Raw genomic sequence first — 17791 nt, forward strand, 5'->3', positions numbered from 1 at the left:
ATGTTAGGACTTCTAGAATACGAAGCCCCCGGAGTTTAATGGGGTAAAGGACCCAATTGTGGAAATTTTTTGGAGGGTTGTTTCTTCACATGTTCTTGTCTAGATAGCCAAAAGATCAAGTGCACCCTAAACCTTCTCCGGTTAGGGGAGAATGATTGGTGGAGATTGGTGATCGGTTCGTATACTCCTGAGTAGAGGACTTCTGTTACTTGGGAGAAGTTCTTGGAGATGTTCCATATGAGATATGTTCCCCTGGTAGAGAATGAGAGATTAGCTCAATAGGATAAGGATCTGAGATGGTAATTCATATCATAAAGATGTTCAAGGAGAGGGCTCTTTTATTCACTGAGTTTTCTACTCCGGAGCATGCTCAAGACGAATATCCAAAAGTTTATGTCTACCCAACGTTATGGTACCCTCACCGAGCTTCAGGATGTCGTGAGGAGGCGAGGGATTAAGATTGAGATCCAAACGAGGGAGCAGTGACAAGCTCCCGTTCAGTTTCAGCCAACAGTGAAGTAGTTTATGCTCGCTGATTCACAATCAAGAGGCCATAAGGGCCGCACTTATGGTAAGTGTAGCAAGGTTCATGATGGTACTTTGCCGATCTTATTCTTCTCGATTCCACACATGTGGAAAAGAGGGGCACTATGCGAGGGATTGTCGCTAGCAAGCCCTAGTACCGAGTACCTAGATTTTTTACCATTACGAGGTGGACCATGTGAAGGCCCAGTATCCCTTGATCACTAGAAGACCCGTACAAGCATCAACTACTTCTACTATTTTGGATCACGAATGGATGTCAGGGTAGGGCGGACCCCCGAGGGCTCAGGGTCGTGCTTTCCAGCTCACAGATAAGGAGGGCAGAGCGGCGCCAGAAGTTGTTACTGGTATGTTTTCATTTATTATTTTTTTTAGTTATTTTACGGTATGCTTATGTCTATGATTCAGCTAGGTACCTTCTTAGTGAAGTCTATACATACTCTTGTGCTTTTTGATTCTGTGTGAGTCGGTATTTTGTGTCTTAGGCTTTCAATAGGAGTTTTGATATGACTTTGGGAGAGTTGGAGTGTCTGTTACAGCTTTCTATAGCTATCAAACATGAGATTTTTTCATCAAGCATTTATCAGGGCTGTGTTATGGAGATTTTCAGGGTGCCTTACCCGATTGATCTTATCCCTATCTCCATGAGGGATGTATGCATGATAGTAGGGATGGACTGGTTGAGCATGTTTGGTGCGATGATCGATTGCGAGGGTCAGTGAGTGGTACTTCGAACCCCAAGTTGGGTAGAACTGGTTATTTATGAAGAGGGTACTAGGGTTAGATCAACCTTTTGTTCGGCAGCCAGGGCTTGGTAGTATCTTCAACATGGATGTTTGTGTTACCTCGCGTATGTCATAGACACTCGAGTTGGGAAGGAGGTTTCGGTTGCGGATGTGCCTGTAATTAGAGAGTTTGCAGATGTGTTTCCGTAGGAGGTACCGATGTGCCTCTTGAGAGTTAGGTTGAGTTCAGCATTGATTTGGTACCTAGTGTGCCTCCGATTTCTAAGGCCTTGTACCGATTGGCACCACTAAAGATGCAGGAGTTGTCCTCTTAAATTTAGGAGCTATTGGGTAAGTAGTTTATTAGAAAGAGCAATTTTCCATGGGGAGCATCGATTTTTTTTTGTTAAAAAGAAGGATGGTTCACACCAGATGTTAATTGATTACCGAGAGTTGAACAAGCTAACAGTGAAGAACCATTATCCAATTTTATGGATTGATGACCTTTTGGATCAGTTTCAGGGTGCATATTGGTTCTCAAAGATCTATTTGAGGTCAAGGTATCATCAGATGAGAGTTGGAAAGGAGGACGTAGAGAAGACCGTGTTTCAGATTCGTTATGGTTATTACGATTTCGTGGTGATGCTGTTTGGGATCACGAATACGCTTGTGACATTTATGGATTTGATGAATCGAGTGTGCAGGCTGATGCTCGATCCATCAATCATTGTTTTATTGATGATATCCTAGTCTACTCCAAGACCTGGGAACAAAATGAGGAGCATCGTTGAGAGGTTCGGGGAGTTTTGAGGCGGGAAAGGTTGTATGCCAAGTTCTCGAAGTGTGAGTTTTGGTTACAAGAGGTCCAGTTCTTAGAACACCTTGTTAACCAAAATGGGATTTTGGTCGACCCGATCAAGATTGAGATGTGATGCAGTGGGTCGTTCCGAAGTCTCCATCCGAGGTCAAGAGTTTTCTTGGTTTAGCATGGTATTATCATATATTCATTCAAGGTTTCTCCTAGGTTATTATACCACTCACTTGTCTGATGAGGAAGGGCGTGGATTTATTTTGAGGCCATAAGAAGCAGGTTGCATTCAAGACATCGAGGAAAAAGTTATATGAGGCCCCCGTGTTGACCCTTCCACAGGGTGTTGAGGATTTCTTTGTTTATTATGATGCTTCCATCACTGTTCTGGTGATAGTTCTTATGCAACGAGGGAGGGTTGTTGTGTATGCTTCTAGGCAGCTGAAGTTACACGAGGTGTGATATCTTACGCATGATCTGGAGTTGGGTGAGGTCATGTTGTCCCTCAATATTTGTTGAAATTACCTATGTGGGTTCAGGTGTATCATTTACACGGATCGCAAGATCTTGAGATATCTCATGGATCAGCCGTATCTGAACATGAGACAATGTAGGTGGCCTGGCATGGTCAAGGATTATGACATCAAGATTCTGTACAACCTGGGAAAAGTGAATATGGTCGTTGATGCTTTAAGCCATAAGTCAGCTAGTTCTTCTGTTGGGGGTCTATGTATGAGTATATCGATTGAGTCGTCATTGCTAGATTTGATTAGGGAGGCTCAAGCTGAGAGGTAAATAAAAAGAAATGGAAGCAGGGGCAAGATTGATAGGTTTTCTACCGATAAACATGGATTGTTGACCAGGTGCGGTCGGGTTTGGGTACCTGATTTTGGTGGGATCAAGCAGACCGTGTCGGAGGAGGAACACAAGTCCAGATTTTCGATACACCCTGGAGACACCAAGATGTATTGGGATTTGTGACATAGTTACTGGTGGTTGTGCATGAAGATGGAGATGGTCTGGTATGTTGAGAGGAACTTGACCTGACCATCTCTTTCATAAGATGACCTATGTTCGCCATAGTGTCAGCAAGAGTTGTCATCTTGTGGTAGTACTCAAATGCAGTCGTGCCTCCTTTCTTTTTAGTGGAGAGATGTGCACGTATCTAAATAGAATTGCCTTGGTGTTGAGCTGAAAACATTGTGTGGAGAGAAGTCCATAGCTCACTGGATGTACTTGTGCATCTCATGAGTTTAACTAGAACCTCTTTTGTCATAGATTGCATGAGCCCACCAATCATTACCTGATCTTGAACGACCTACTCAGAATCTTGAGGCTTATTGACTTCTCTAGCTTCTTACACCTGCTCTGATGGTTGTCTTGGCAGCAGGGGTGGCATGGTACTATTGAAATATCCAAAAAGTTGGACACCTCACAAGATGGGAACAACTTGAGCTTTCCACAATAGAAAATTTGTTCGAGTTAATTTGCAAGAGATGGTGGTAGCAATCTTTGCTGAGTTGATAAAGAAGACATGATGATGACGAATATGAAAGAAGATCATATAGTTATGGATGATGATGATAAGTCGGAACCCTAGGATGGCTTTGATACCAAGCCAAAAGATATATTTTCCATGAACATTCCCATAGGGTTTTCATTCGGTATATATAGATTCAATACACAGATAAACAGTAGATCCTAAATTTCAAGTTCTTATCTCTATACAATAATATACTTATCTCTAATCTCTATATTATTTGTTTACAAACCTAATTTAATGAAGTTTCATGAATCCCTCTGTGAATAATTTTAAAAGATGAGATAGCTTTCTTTCAGGTGTGAATGTAACCCAATGAGTGATTTTAAGAGCTATGAAGCTTTTCAAAGTGCGTATAACACTTTCGCAGGTTAATCTAAAATTATATTTAATTGTTTTTTGTTCTTCTATATTTTGTTCTACACAAACACTTTCCTAACCATATGATATATGCGTTATCAATACAAACTTAATAGATGTTTTAAAACGACAAGCATAATGCTATGTTAACTGATTTCAACATGAAGTAGGTCGGCTAACATTTTTGTCATTATTTTTTGAAAATTTGACTGATAACTAATGCTAGTAATATTATTATAAAATAATAATAATAATAATAATAATAATAATAATAATAATAATAAAAATAGGTTATCTTATATAATAAAAGTATTAAAAAAAAAACATTTTAATTTAATTTTGTTTAGCTTATTTATTTGACGGCTTGACATGTTCGAACTTCAAAGATTTATATGAGAGAAGACAGAAGTCAATGTGTTTATAGATAAATTTAAATTAATAAAAATTGCAATACGTAACTTAATATGGCGTTGATGAGTCAAACCTCGCTCATTTTGATTGCTGGAAAGTCGAAATTGTATTCCATCTTTTTTTTTGCTCCATCGATTTTTAAGAACACGTCTATATTTCCAAAAACTAATAATATTTTCTTATTTGAAAAATAACATTTAATCCGTCATGCTGTAATGCAGTTACACAAATACTATTATACTTTATAAATAAAACACACTTATGTAGGAAAAAAAAAAAAAAAAAAAAAAAGTTAGAGCTACTTCAAACAGAAAACAACCAAAATTAATAAATTCCAGCCCATGATTTTGATATTTTAAATTAATAAACAAAATATATAGACAACTCAGTATCTAATATCAATATTTTTTTTTGAGAAAATTGAAATTTATATTTAAAATTATTTTTATACATAAAAAATGTTTAGAGATTAAAACGTGTTTTGGTGATCGATGCACACATATTCATATCACAATATCAATATATATCTATCTTATTGACTTATTCATATATACCAAATATCTTCTCAATTCTATTATATTTTTTAAATTTTAAATACCGTGTCATTCAAAAACTGCGACTTTCCTTTTCATAGTTGTCACATTCTACGTATCCCTACAACCATTCACTATAAATACAAATCCTAACACAACTATTTCTCAAAATACCAATAGTCTTCAAATCCTTCTAGATTTCAAATAATCACCTGAGAGTGCTTTCTTTTCACAAGAATTTGAAGGACTAAAAATGGCAGGTTTAAAGTTCAATTTGGCGGTGATGATGGCGCTCATGCTTGCCTCTTTTCATGGCACGACGGCTCAGACAACCCATTTGGTTGGCGACACCTTGGGCTGGAATATTCCTCCCAACGGACCTTCTGCTTACACTACCTGGGCATCAACTCAGACCTTCAGTGTCGGCGATGTTCTTCTCTTTAACTTCACTACCGGATTCCATAACGTTGCTGAAGTGTCTCAGGCAGCCTACGGCCCATGCACCACCACCAACCCCATCTCCATCGTCACCAGCGGCCCCACTAGAGTCACCTTGAATGCACCTGGTACACACTATTACATCTGCACTGTTGGTACTCATTGCCAAATTGGTCAGAAGCTAACCATCAACGTTTCTGACGTGTCTGCCACCCCTGCTCCAACACCAACGCCGGCAAACGTCATTCCCACACCGGCTTCTCCACCAACCGCTACCCCAACCCTAACCCCTGCTCCCTCTACTACAACCCCACCACCAACCTCCTCCCCTGCCCCTTCTTCTGACGAAGCCAGCCCAATATCACCACCCACCTCCGGCCAATCTCCCACCGATAGCACCACTATACCACCTCCATCACCTAATTTTGCTCCGTCTTTCACCGCCGTGGCACCCATCACTTTCTTGGCGATCGCTTTAGCATTCTTTTACTAGTTTAGTGATTGGTGATTACGTGAGAATTCGAGATTACACAATTCTTTTTTGTTTAATTTTTTTTTTTTCTATGTCAATGTACTTATTAAATTGAGATTTATAATTGCTTTATGCTATTTATATGCTTTGTTGGTATTCCAGACTTTTATAAAGGAAATATGTGACTACATCACAATTCACAAGAGAAAGAATATCACTATATGAAAATTATGTTTGAATTTATAAATATGGTGTCTATTTACAACATCTATATTGAATCATTAAGAAAACCGTTTAATATTAAAAAAAATAGACGTTGATTTATGATATTGGCAATAGCCTATAGGTTTGCAAGAGGCGACTTAACTGATTCGGTCCCGTGACTGGCGTAAACTACATAAAGAAAGGCCCCGTTAAAGAAATCAAGGCCGGTTACAACGATCAAGTTAGAAAGGCCCATCCATGGACCTGATTAAGAATCTCAGTTGAATGAAGATCTAGTTATCATTTTTTGATATCAAGAGCCAAGACCAGTTGTAACGATCAAGTAAGCAATGTCGGTTCATCGGCTCGATTAAGACCGGACGGAGCTGGGTGCGGGAAGGTGGCGAGACCTTTCCCACTCCTATTAACCACCGCACCGGCGGTGCGGGAAGGCAAGCACGGGGAAGGAATGGGGGGTGTGTTGGTGATTTTGTATCATCAATGTGCATTTAAGTGTAATGGATAGACTTGTTGATAAAAATTTAATCTTGATGAATATTAAAGAAGGAAGGTGCGGAGTGCACACTTGTTTAAATTTATTCAAGATTCAAAGTATACTGTCATTTAGGGGTAAAGCCCCTAAACGAACACGGGCCCGGGGACAGCGTCCCTGGGAGCAGGTCCTGGACATAAAGTCCGTCCTGGACATAAGTGACATAGCATACACAACCTTGCTGAAGGAAGCGCCTGACTCTCGCTCCTGGACATAAAGTCGGTCTACCCTGCAGCCTCTCACCCTGAATCACTAATCCTCTCCCGCTAGGAGTTTGAACCCTTACTAGCTGCTACTCACAGTCGATCACTGCCCCATTGGGGCTCAACCAGTCCATACCCACTTTAACGTTATTCCCTTGCAGGGGAATGGGGACCAAATCCACGGAAAACTGCTCTTCGAACAACTGTAGGGTACATCCCTGATGCACCTGATGGGTTATGAGCACTACATCAATCTTATGGTGTACATTCAAACCCTAAAGCTTCGGATCTAGTTTGTCTAATGAACATGAAATAATCACCCAAAGCTCATAAACCTTAGATCTAGCATATGTATCTCGAAATTAACATGTAAGAATAGATCTAGATGAATACCTCCTATAGAATGGCTTGAATCTCGTATCCTTGGACCTTTGAGTCACAAATGTCACTCCTTTAATATTTTACAAACACCATAAGCAAGAGGATGATATTGAAAGAGGAGAGGAGCACCAAAACCGTCCAAGATCTCTACCAGAAGACATAACAAAGTTTTCGGGATCCCTAGGGGTCTATTTATATTTGTGTGGGCTGATAGGGTTTCAGGAGAAATCCTAATTCTCTGCTTAAGCCTTAAGCAACCCATGAAACCTTTCTAGAAGGCCCTTGGACGAAAATTGTAACGCCCGTAGAACAGGGCTATTAAATTTAGAGACAATAATCGTCAAAAAATGACTTTTTGATAGAAGATTATTTAGGATGAATAAACCTAACTAAGTTGTAGTATATGTTACAAGGTTTCCGTGCATATAAAGAACACAAAAATCCGAGTGATAACGAAGAAGCTATGACTTGTTAAAGTTTCGCGACAGAACCGGTACAACGCTGAATGACGTAAAAAGTGAATTTACGTTAGAGTGATATTTAACCTTAGAGATCTAAACGAGAATCGAAGATCTCGTTGTTAGTAGCGAAAGGACGAAAAGTTAGGCAAGAACGGACGTCGGACGAAGAAGTTATGAATTTATAACGAAATTTTCTGTCCCGACCTATTAAAAATAAATAATAAAAATAAAAGTCAAAATTAGCCGACGGAGTCTAAACGAAAGTCGAAGAGCGTAGTCTCACCTACGCGTGGATATAAAGAACGTCGAAAACGGAGTTCGTATGAAGAAGATATGAATTTTCGAAGTTTATTAATTAATTATTAATTAAATTTAATTATTAAATTCCGGTATTATCCGAAGGCGAGTCATCGGACTCATCCGAAGTACGCCCCGCGTACGAGTGTACGCCCCGCGTACAACGAAGCATGACGACCTTCGCACTCGAGTTCTTCGGATGACGCATGCACTAACGAATTCGGACATGTACGTCCCGCGTACTCCGAGGCTCCAGCCTCCTATAAATAGGATGCGAGGGCAGCCGGTTCTTTTGTTCATTTTCTCTCTTCTCTCTCCCGTTTTACATCGATTTGCGTGCTAGAAATACCCCGAAGCCCCGGTATTATTCTCGAGCCCCGAAGCAAGTCCCGAGATCCCGAAGATCCCGAGAAGTGCGGTTCCCGAGCCGAAGCTCTGCCTGCGAGAAGTTCGATTTTTGTGGAGATCTTCCATATCTACCAAAGAATACTACTTCTGCAAGTCGTAGTGCTGTCCGATCATCTTCTGATCAAGTGAGTGTATACTACATTTCATAAATACGATAATAATACAAGTGAGTGTATACTACCTTTCTTCTAACACATAAATATGACGTATTTGCTATGAAATACGTGCTATGTGTTTATATGTTATTTGTCTATTTGAGATGGGCATGGAAATTGGAGTTTTATACAGGTGTTAAATGATTTAAATTGTGTAAGTATTTATATCTACAAAATCGTTGGGTAGAACATAGGTAGATGGAATAGTTGGTGACTATGGAGTTAGCGTCTATTGTATAGACCTTGGCGACAGTGTGACTTCGTGCCTATTTGATGAACCTTGGCGACTATGGAGTTAGCGCATGTTGAGTAAACTTTGGCGACTATGGAGTTAGTGCTTGTTGAGTAAGCCTTGGCGACTATGGAGTTAGCGTTTGTTAAGTGAACTTTGGTGACTATGGAGTTAGCGCCAGATAACTATGGATTTAGTACTTTATAAATAAGCTTTGGTAGCAATGGAATTCGTGCCAAATTCCTTACGAATAAATGAATGAAGGATAGTTGGTTCTTAGGGTAAAACCTTAAGAAGATAATGGGGATGGGTAATTGGATTGATTGTTTACTGATTACATATAATAATTATATTATTGTGGGTTGAAAACCCTATATGCTCACCAGGCTCCCAAGCCTGACCCACTCAGTTTTCTTTTCATTACAGGTAATGGCACAAGGGTATAAGTTGGTGGACTTGACGAGAGATTTTGGATTATAGATCTGTAGTTGAATAATTATTGTAAGGTCTATTTTATATTGTTTATGCTTTTGGTCTATAACGAACATGACATCCCGAGTTTTTATTATTGAATAAAATACATTCTTTTCGAGAAATGTTTTGATAAATGGTTATCATATTTTATTTTGGGAACAAATTCCGCAACCGTTTTCTTTAAACGATCACTCTGATTTAAAAAAAAAGGAGCATAAACATATCGGTCTTTTCTGGCCGTGAAATTGGGGATGTGACAATTGGTATCAGAGCAATAGTTTAAGCGAACTAGGAATATGGATTTATTTCTAGACTTAAACTTAGAATGCTAAGCAATGCTTGTGAGTTGAGTGTGTCCATTATATTTTAGGTAGTACACCTAAATTGACACATGCACTATTTTATTTTAGGAAAAATGGCCTAAAATGCTATTATGTGCTAATTGTTATATGTTTGCCATATATGATGTTAATTGTTCGGATCTATGGTCTGTTGCCGACCGGATCTGGAAACCTTATGTGTTTAGGATTCTAAGCGTGCGTCTACGATATTAGAACTAACATGTAAACGTTTCGGAGTGATAAGGGTGATCTGAATATCTATAGTGACTAAGGATCTAATTTCACCTTATTTGGTGTATAGATCAAAAATGGTGAGAACGAGGAGTAGAGTTGGAAATGTTGATGAAAACAGGAATCAAATACCAGTAATTGAACAAATACCTGTTGTAGCAGCAATGCCTGAACCAATGACAATGGCCAGAGTTCAAGTGATGATCCAGGCAATGTTGAATAATCAGATGGAAGAAACCAGACGTCTGATCAGGCAGAATCGCGAGGAATTGTCAATTCAAGTTGAAGAGTCCGAAGTAAATGGAGGGCGGTCTGAAGGAGGAAACTACAGTGGGGCCGTTGGTCAAGCCAACCCACCAATAGTTCGCCAAAACAACCAGAATAGAGGAAATGATGGACGTGGATGCAAGTACAAGGATTTCATGGCATCCAAACCACCATGTCTTTCTAGGAGCCCGACACCGGTGCAAGTCATGGACTGGATCTCCGAAATGGAGACAATGTTTGAAAGTTGTGAGTGTAGCAACAGACAGAAGACCGCTCTTGCAATCCCTCTGTTAAAATCTGGAGTATTGAGCTGGTGGAAGTTACTGGCTGGTTCGATGCCCAAGGGGGAAGCTTGCAAGATGTCTTGGGAAGAATTCGTGGTGCAACTGAAATTGCAATACTGCTCTGAGCAAGATCTTCTGGAAATCAACAATGAGTTCCAGAATCTGAAGAAAGGAAAATTGAGCATTACTGAATACGCTACGAGCTTTATGGAGAAGATGAAGCTTAGTCCACACCTAATTCCAACTAAGCTTTCCAATGTCAACAAGTTTGCCAATGGATTACTAGCGGACTTTGGTCCAATAGTCAAACAAGCAACCACTCTGAAAGCCGCCATCTGGGCAGCCAAGAATGTTGAGACCCAAATAAAAGAAAAGGGTCTGGAAAGAGCTGAAGTTGGAGAGAAAAGGAAGCGTGAAGGATCTTCAATAATCGACAAGGAAAGTAAATTCTCGAAATCTGGGGGAAGAGATGAAGCTAAGTGGTGTGAGAAGTGTAAGAAGAAACACTTCGGGAAATGTAGCGAGGAGATGAATTGCTACAAATGTGGGAAGACAGGGCACTACGCCAACAAGTGCGCACCTATCAAGAAGGTGCGCTATAGGTGTAACGAAGAAGGTCATATTTCTAAAGACTGCCCACAGAAAAACACGCCTCCACAGCCAAGGGCATTCAACATGTTCCTCAACGAAGCAGAAAAGGATGGGAGGATTAAAAGATGAATACTTCATATTAATATATAAAGTGTGTATCAGGAAGCATAGCCTGTTAGAGGCATAGTATAGGGTGAACTTGAAATTTTGTGTAATAGTTTCAAGATTTAATATAAACCCTGGTTTTGTTATCTGATGTGTTGAATGATTATATAATTTATGTATGGTGACTTGGTTAACTGCGAGACAATACTTGGGACGAGTATGACTAGGTGTGAATGGTAGTAGAGATCTATACTACCGGAAGCACATGACTCACGCTTGGATCAGGCGAAGTCACAAGGTTATCAAGAAGCTAGTAATTGATTTCGTTTTATTCAAGTTTGTCATTTCCCGTGTTTCGGTAATGACTAGTAGGATGATGGTTATTCCGACCCTGGTGGTCATATTAATTGAGTCCGACCGCGATGAGAGGTCATTGGGGCACGACCCATCGGTTAGTTACAATAGATAAATGAATGTATTTATCCTTAGAAGAAGAAGGAGTCCACAATAAGGATTTATTTTGTAACTTAAAGATGTCGATCTAAAGTCCAACGTAGTACGAAGAGCAGATGCAGGGTTGAGCATCAAGGTTATTACTTAGAATAGAGAGATAACTTATGGAGTCAGTATACGAATCCTTATTCGTTGATGATTCCGGGACGTAATCATCCTAAGGGGGAGATAATTGTAACGCCCATAGATCAAGGCTAGTCAATTTAGAGACAATAAGCGTCATAAAATGAATTTTTGATAAAAGATTATTTTGGATGAATAAACCTAACTAAGTTGTAGTATATGTTACAAGGTTTCCGTGCATATAAAGAACGCCAAAATCCGAGTTATAACGAAGAAGTTATGACTTGTTAAAGTTTCGCGACAGAACCGACACAACGCTGAATGACGTAAAAAGTGAATTTACGTTAGAGTGATATTTAACCTTAGCGATCTAAACGAGAATCGAAGATCTCGTTGTTAGTAGCGAAACGACGAAAAGTTAGGCAAGAACGGACGTCGGACGAAGAAGTTATGAATTTATCACGAAATTTTCTGTCCCGACCTATTAAAAATAAAAGTCAAAATTAGCCGATGGAGTCTAAACAAAAGTCGAAGAGCGTAGTCTCACCTACGCGTGGATATAAAAAACGTCGAAAACGGAGTTCGTATGAAGAAGATATGAATTTTCGAAGTTTATTAATTAATTAATAATTAAATTTGATTATTAAATCCCGGTATTATCCGAAGGCGAGTCATCGGACTCATCCGAAGTACGCCCGCGTACGAGTGTACGCCCCGCGTACAGCGAAGCATGACGACCTTCGCACTCGAGTTCTTCGGATGACGCATTCAGTGACGAATTCGGACGCGTACGCCCCGCGTATGCCTGTACGCCCCGCGTACTCCGAGGCTCCAGCCTCCTATAAATAGGATGCGAGGGCAGCTAGTTCTTTTGTTCATTTTCTCTCTTCTCTCTCCCGTTTTACATCGATTTGCGTTCCAGAAATACCCCGAAGCCCCGGTATTATTCTCGAGCCCCGAAGCAAATCCCGAGATCCCGAAGATCCCGAGAAGTGCGGTTCCCGAGCCGAAGCTACAATAATAATACAAGTATAGTTTGAGTGTATTAAGTTTATTGTTGTTTATATGTGTGAGTGTGTAGTTACTTTCTTCTAACACATAAATATGATGTATTTGCTATAAAATACGTGCTATGTGTTTATATGTTATTTGTCTATTTGAGATGGGCATGGAAATTGGAGTTTTATATAGGTGTTAAATGATTTAAATTGTGTAAGTATTTATATCTACAAAATCGTTGGGTAGAACATAGGTAGATGGAATAGTTGGTGACTATGGAGTTAGCGCCTATTGTATAGACCTTGGCGACAATGTGACTTCGCGCCTATTTGATGAACCTTGGCGACTATTGAGTTAGCCCACGTTGAGTAAACTTTGTCGACTATGGAGTTAGCACTTGTTGAGTAAGGCTTGGCGACTATGGAGTTAGCGCATGTTAAGTGAACTTTGGTGACTATGGAGTTAGCGCCAGATAACTATGGATTTAGTACTTGATAAATAAGCTTTGGCAGCAATGGAATTCGTGCCAAATTCCTTACAAATAAATGAATGAAGGATAGTTGGTTCTTAGGGTAAAACCTTAAGAAGATAATGGGGATGGGTAATTGGGTTGATTGTTTGCTGATTACATATAATAATTATATTATTGTGGGTTGAAAACCCTATATGCTCACCAGGCTCCCAAGCCTGACCCACTCAGTTTTCTTTTCATTACAGGTAATGGCACAAGGGTATAAGTTGGTGGACTTGACGAGAGATTTTGGATTATAGATCAGTAGTTGAATAACTATTGTAAGGTCTATTTTATATTTTTTATGATTTTGGTTTGTAACGAACATGACATCCCGAGTTTTTATTATTTAATGAAAATAAATTCTTTTCGAGAAATGTTTAGATATATGGTTATCATATTGTATTTTGGGAACAAATTCCGCAACCGTTTTCTTTGAACGACCACTCTGATTTAAAAAAAAAAAAAAGGAGCATAAACAAATCGGTCTTTTCTGGCCGTGAAATTGGGGATGTCACAAAAATCATATGGGCTTCCCATAGATTTCGTCCAACTCCCTTCCCTTTAGGAATCCATAGCCCATAATGCGATTATCTTATAATTACAATATTAGTCCCCCCAAGTCTAATTAATTTCCTTTAGCCACAAAATTAATTTCTTAGTTAATTCTTGTCCAATATTAATTAAATTCTATGATTTATCTATTAATAAACTATTCATATAATATATTAATAAACCATAATTAACCTCTTTCTTCATAAATCATCCTATCTAGTTGCTTTGATGAAGGCAACCCAAAAAGACCATGCACAACCGGGTTAAATACTTACCGAATATAGTTACAGGCTTAGACACTAATCCAACAGTCTCCCACTTGGATAAGTCTAGTAACCATAAATGCAAGTATTATCCGACTAGCAATCGTAGCTCTCAAAGACGCCATCGAACTTTGATCTTATCAGTAACTTGTCCTTTAGATAAGGGATCATATATTCCTCCATTCTAGATATCGTATGAATTGAGACATGGATTTTAATCATACTCTTTGTTCACGCATTGTTTCCCGATTTCTTATTTATGACAACTGACAACAAACTATAATTGAACACATCAACTTAGTCCAGGCTTAGCCAAGAGCTTAGGGTGTCATCACTAAATCATCGAGGGGACCACATATATCGCTTTTATCCCACTTTGGGTAAAAGGAAAGGATAAAGTTTGACTCAATACTCGCTTGTACCTACTCATTAAATCACACACAACAATATGCTTTATAACACCAAGTTACTAGTGCGTTTACATGTTATCAATGTGCAACCGACTTGTGCAATACAACTCACACATCTCGGTTTCAAGAATATAAGATATTATCGTCTAACTAATCACTCCAGATAAAATCCATGAAGCAATCCAAGTGAGCGTGGGTTTAATCTAATACTCTAATCTTATAGCAGCACTCATGAACTCTGCAGCAAACTTGTGCCATGTCTAAACACTTTAGTCAATCTACATACGGATTCATGACAGTCTTCTTTCATACCTACTTCCAAACTATGAGCGACTGTGGAGGATTTGAATAATCTTATTATTTGGGAAGTCAAAATATGCAAAGTGAAACACAAGAATAAGACTAATCCTATATGGCTCCTAACTTTTGAGTATAAATAAAACACCTTTTACTTAGTTACCATATTGATTACTCATTATTTGTTATTTCGGGTAATCAACTTCTTACTTGAATTATAACAACATTTGTCCCATGCACCAAGCATGCACATTATGTTTACCTATGGTCTTTACTTTGTGAAATAGATCAAATGAACACATTTCCAATGATATTGCCTTTTATGCAACGGTCCTTTCGTAATATCATAGCGCCAAAGTCACCGAGACTTTGCCAATGATATTACAAAGTCTCTATTGGAGATTGTTACAAGACAATTCCATAGTCATGAAGTCTCACATTCAAAGTACATTCCTTTGAGCATCCTTCTTGCATAGAAGTTTCTAATCTAGCCATAGATTCTTAACGCCCAACTCCCAATAAGGAAACATTTCCATATTTGTCATTTGAAACAACTCATTCTAAATAGAATCTTATCTATTCATAATAATGCCAATGTAGTCCATCTATGACTATACTTCCAACTGTGCGCAAGCGACCAATCCTTGGCAAAGCTTAGATTGTCCTTGACAGTTGTTTAATTATTTTAGTCAAATCCGGTTCCATTCCCTTTTTCCCTCTAAATGCCCTAGGCATTTGGAAAAATTTTAGAACAGTCGAATATTACAACATATGCAATCGATCCTATACCCGAAGTGTATGGGATACGATTCATAATGAAAAACGTGATACTTTACGAGTTTCTTGCTATCATATTGTCATAATATTTCTATGTGTCGTGTTCTAAAAAATTCGAACTATGAAGAGGGATGTCGTAATCATAATCGAACTTTTAGAATGCAATTAATAAATATATCCTCGACTAAATTCAATTAAAATTTCTCGATCTAAGCTTTAGATTGGAAACGAAGTATAACATTCTCTCCCTTAATTATGGCAAAAACAACTTTTTAACCCTTGCAACTTTGCAAAGTGAAACTTTTGTTTTTCTATAATTAATATTGACAACTTGAAACACTTAAAATAATAATCATGCTCCCACTAACATGATGATTATATTCATTCCAACATAACATTCATGCTCCCACTAGCTTTGACACGTATCAGAAAATAGTTGGACTTCTAGAAGACAATCCTTATTGACTTCCAAAGTTCATATTTCCAATACGATGCACTTCGATAAGCCTTTATCTAAGCTTCTCAAATTAATACACCTTTCCTCAGACAGCTCACATCTGTGTCTAAACTAATTCAAAACTTATATTACTAATCCCAAATGTTCAGACTAATCGCCAAATCTCACAATTCGAACTATGAAGAGGATGTCGTAATCATAATCGAGTATGACAATGCGATTTACATAATCGCTATCTCCTTAAAATCTCTCTTAGTGAAAGTGTTTCCTCACAATCATTTTTATGAAGGAGAGAAACCGTATGACACTTAGATTTTATGGTGCATGTGTTCGTATCCATGCGAATCTATCATAACCATAATCATAAGATAATGTTTGTGATAAATCCAAACTCTCATGACAGAACTTGTTCATACTTAATTTCTTGCCATCAAGGGTTGCACCATTGCTTCCAAGTTATTTAGCAACTCACCTATGCTAGTCAATGTACTTTCATTAAACAAGGTGCTTTCCTTATGTAGTTTATTGAGAACTCGTAGAACTCATATGCATAATCAACTCAACTGGATTGGCACAGAAACAAGAGTACCTCAACACGATAGGCTACAATCCTCAAGTCGTGTGCTAGTGTTTAATAGGTTTACTCTTGATTAGTTCTTGAAACTTTTCAAGATCATTCAGACTCCCACTAACCTCTTAAAATATTAGATTCTCTTACCACGAAACATTTCTTGGCAAAACAAATATTCAAGAGTTAGTATGTGTCTATATCAAGACAAACCACTACGCACAGTTGGTCTTAGTTGGTCTTTTTCTTCTCTAAGACATCACAACTTACCAATTTTAAACATCCAAGAGTAAGAAAAATAATTTTCTACTTCACATTTGATGAGTGTGTTAGACTTTCTTAAGATGTGTCACTCAATTCACAATCTTGGAGTATGACTCTAAGACTTGATTTTGGAAAGAAGCATGACTCATCCTTTTGATTTAACCATTTGAAAAAATTTCGATTCCACTTCTTAGCCCTACTAGTGCACTAAGATGTCCTTAGAGGATCAATTGTGATATGGTTATTAATCGTTAAGATAATCATAAAACGCGATACAAAAGTACTCTCCCTTCTTCTTAGATTGGAGAAAATTTTATCTTTCTTCCTTCATTGATTATACTTATTCGTTCTGCCATTCATTGAAACTTTTCAATGATTCAAAATTACACTTAATCTTGTAAGTATAACCACATTTACTAGACTTCTACTAAATCGTGACGAATAATGTTATTATTATATATGGTGGACTTGATTAGTTTACAACATTGTGTACTACTTCCTTTAGTCCTTCACTTGACTCACATACTTATGTGAATAAGGAATTAGTCTTAATTACCAAAGTACCAAGATTTCCATACATCACACAATACAAGTTGTATGATTCCAAGTTTTGTCCAATTGAAACTTGGGCGATGGGAATGTTTCCTTACTTAGAAAATTATGACATTACCATAAATAACATAACTAAGAATCACATCCATTTCAACATTGCTAATAATATAAATACACAAACATCAATTTTTCATACATGTCATTACAAGGATAAATAAATAAGACAAAATCAAAATTTATTTTAGTGCGGGAAAATTTGTCCTTACTACGCAACTCAAATGAAAAACTATTCTATTACATTTCTTATCAATTTATCCTAACTCTAAAGTAACAGCTTAAAAAATCCGATATTCGAATCCATGCGATCGAAATCCATTTCTTCACGATTAGATTCAGCTTGCTTCTTCCTTTAAGCTTCCACTCTTTTCTTCGATCCTTCAAAACATCAAAAATGTAATCTTATCACATAATGTATCAAGAATCAAAATTAGGAACTTATAGAGTTAGTTAATGTATTTTACCTGAAATAGAGTCATACGTCTTGA

The 17791-nt window shown here is 38.1% G+C and overlaps 1 protein-coding gene across 1 annotated transcript; it reads left to right on the top strand.

Moving 5' to 3' along the window:
* The first annotated feature begins 5069 nt into the window (after positions 1-5069).
* On the top strand, positions 5070-6013 carry LOC144997258 (early nodulin-like protein 14). Its single transcript, XM_078957124.1, has one exon. It carries the CDS (start codon positions 5174-5176, stop codon positions 5849-5851), a length of 678 nt encoding a protein of 225 aa, XP_078813250.1. The 5' UTR covers positions 5070-5173; the 3' UTR covers positions 5852-6013.
* Positions 6014-17791: the final 11778 nt, after the last annotated feature.

This window comes from Lactuca saligna, chromosome 5 (assembly GCF_052625555.1).
Source record: "Lactuca saligna cultivar CGN05327 chromosome 5, ASM5262555v1, whole genome shotgun sequence".
NCBI lineage: Eukaryota > Viridiplantae > Streptophyta > Magnoliopsida > Asterales > Asteraceae > Lactuca > Lactuca saligna.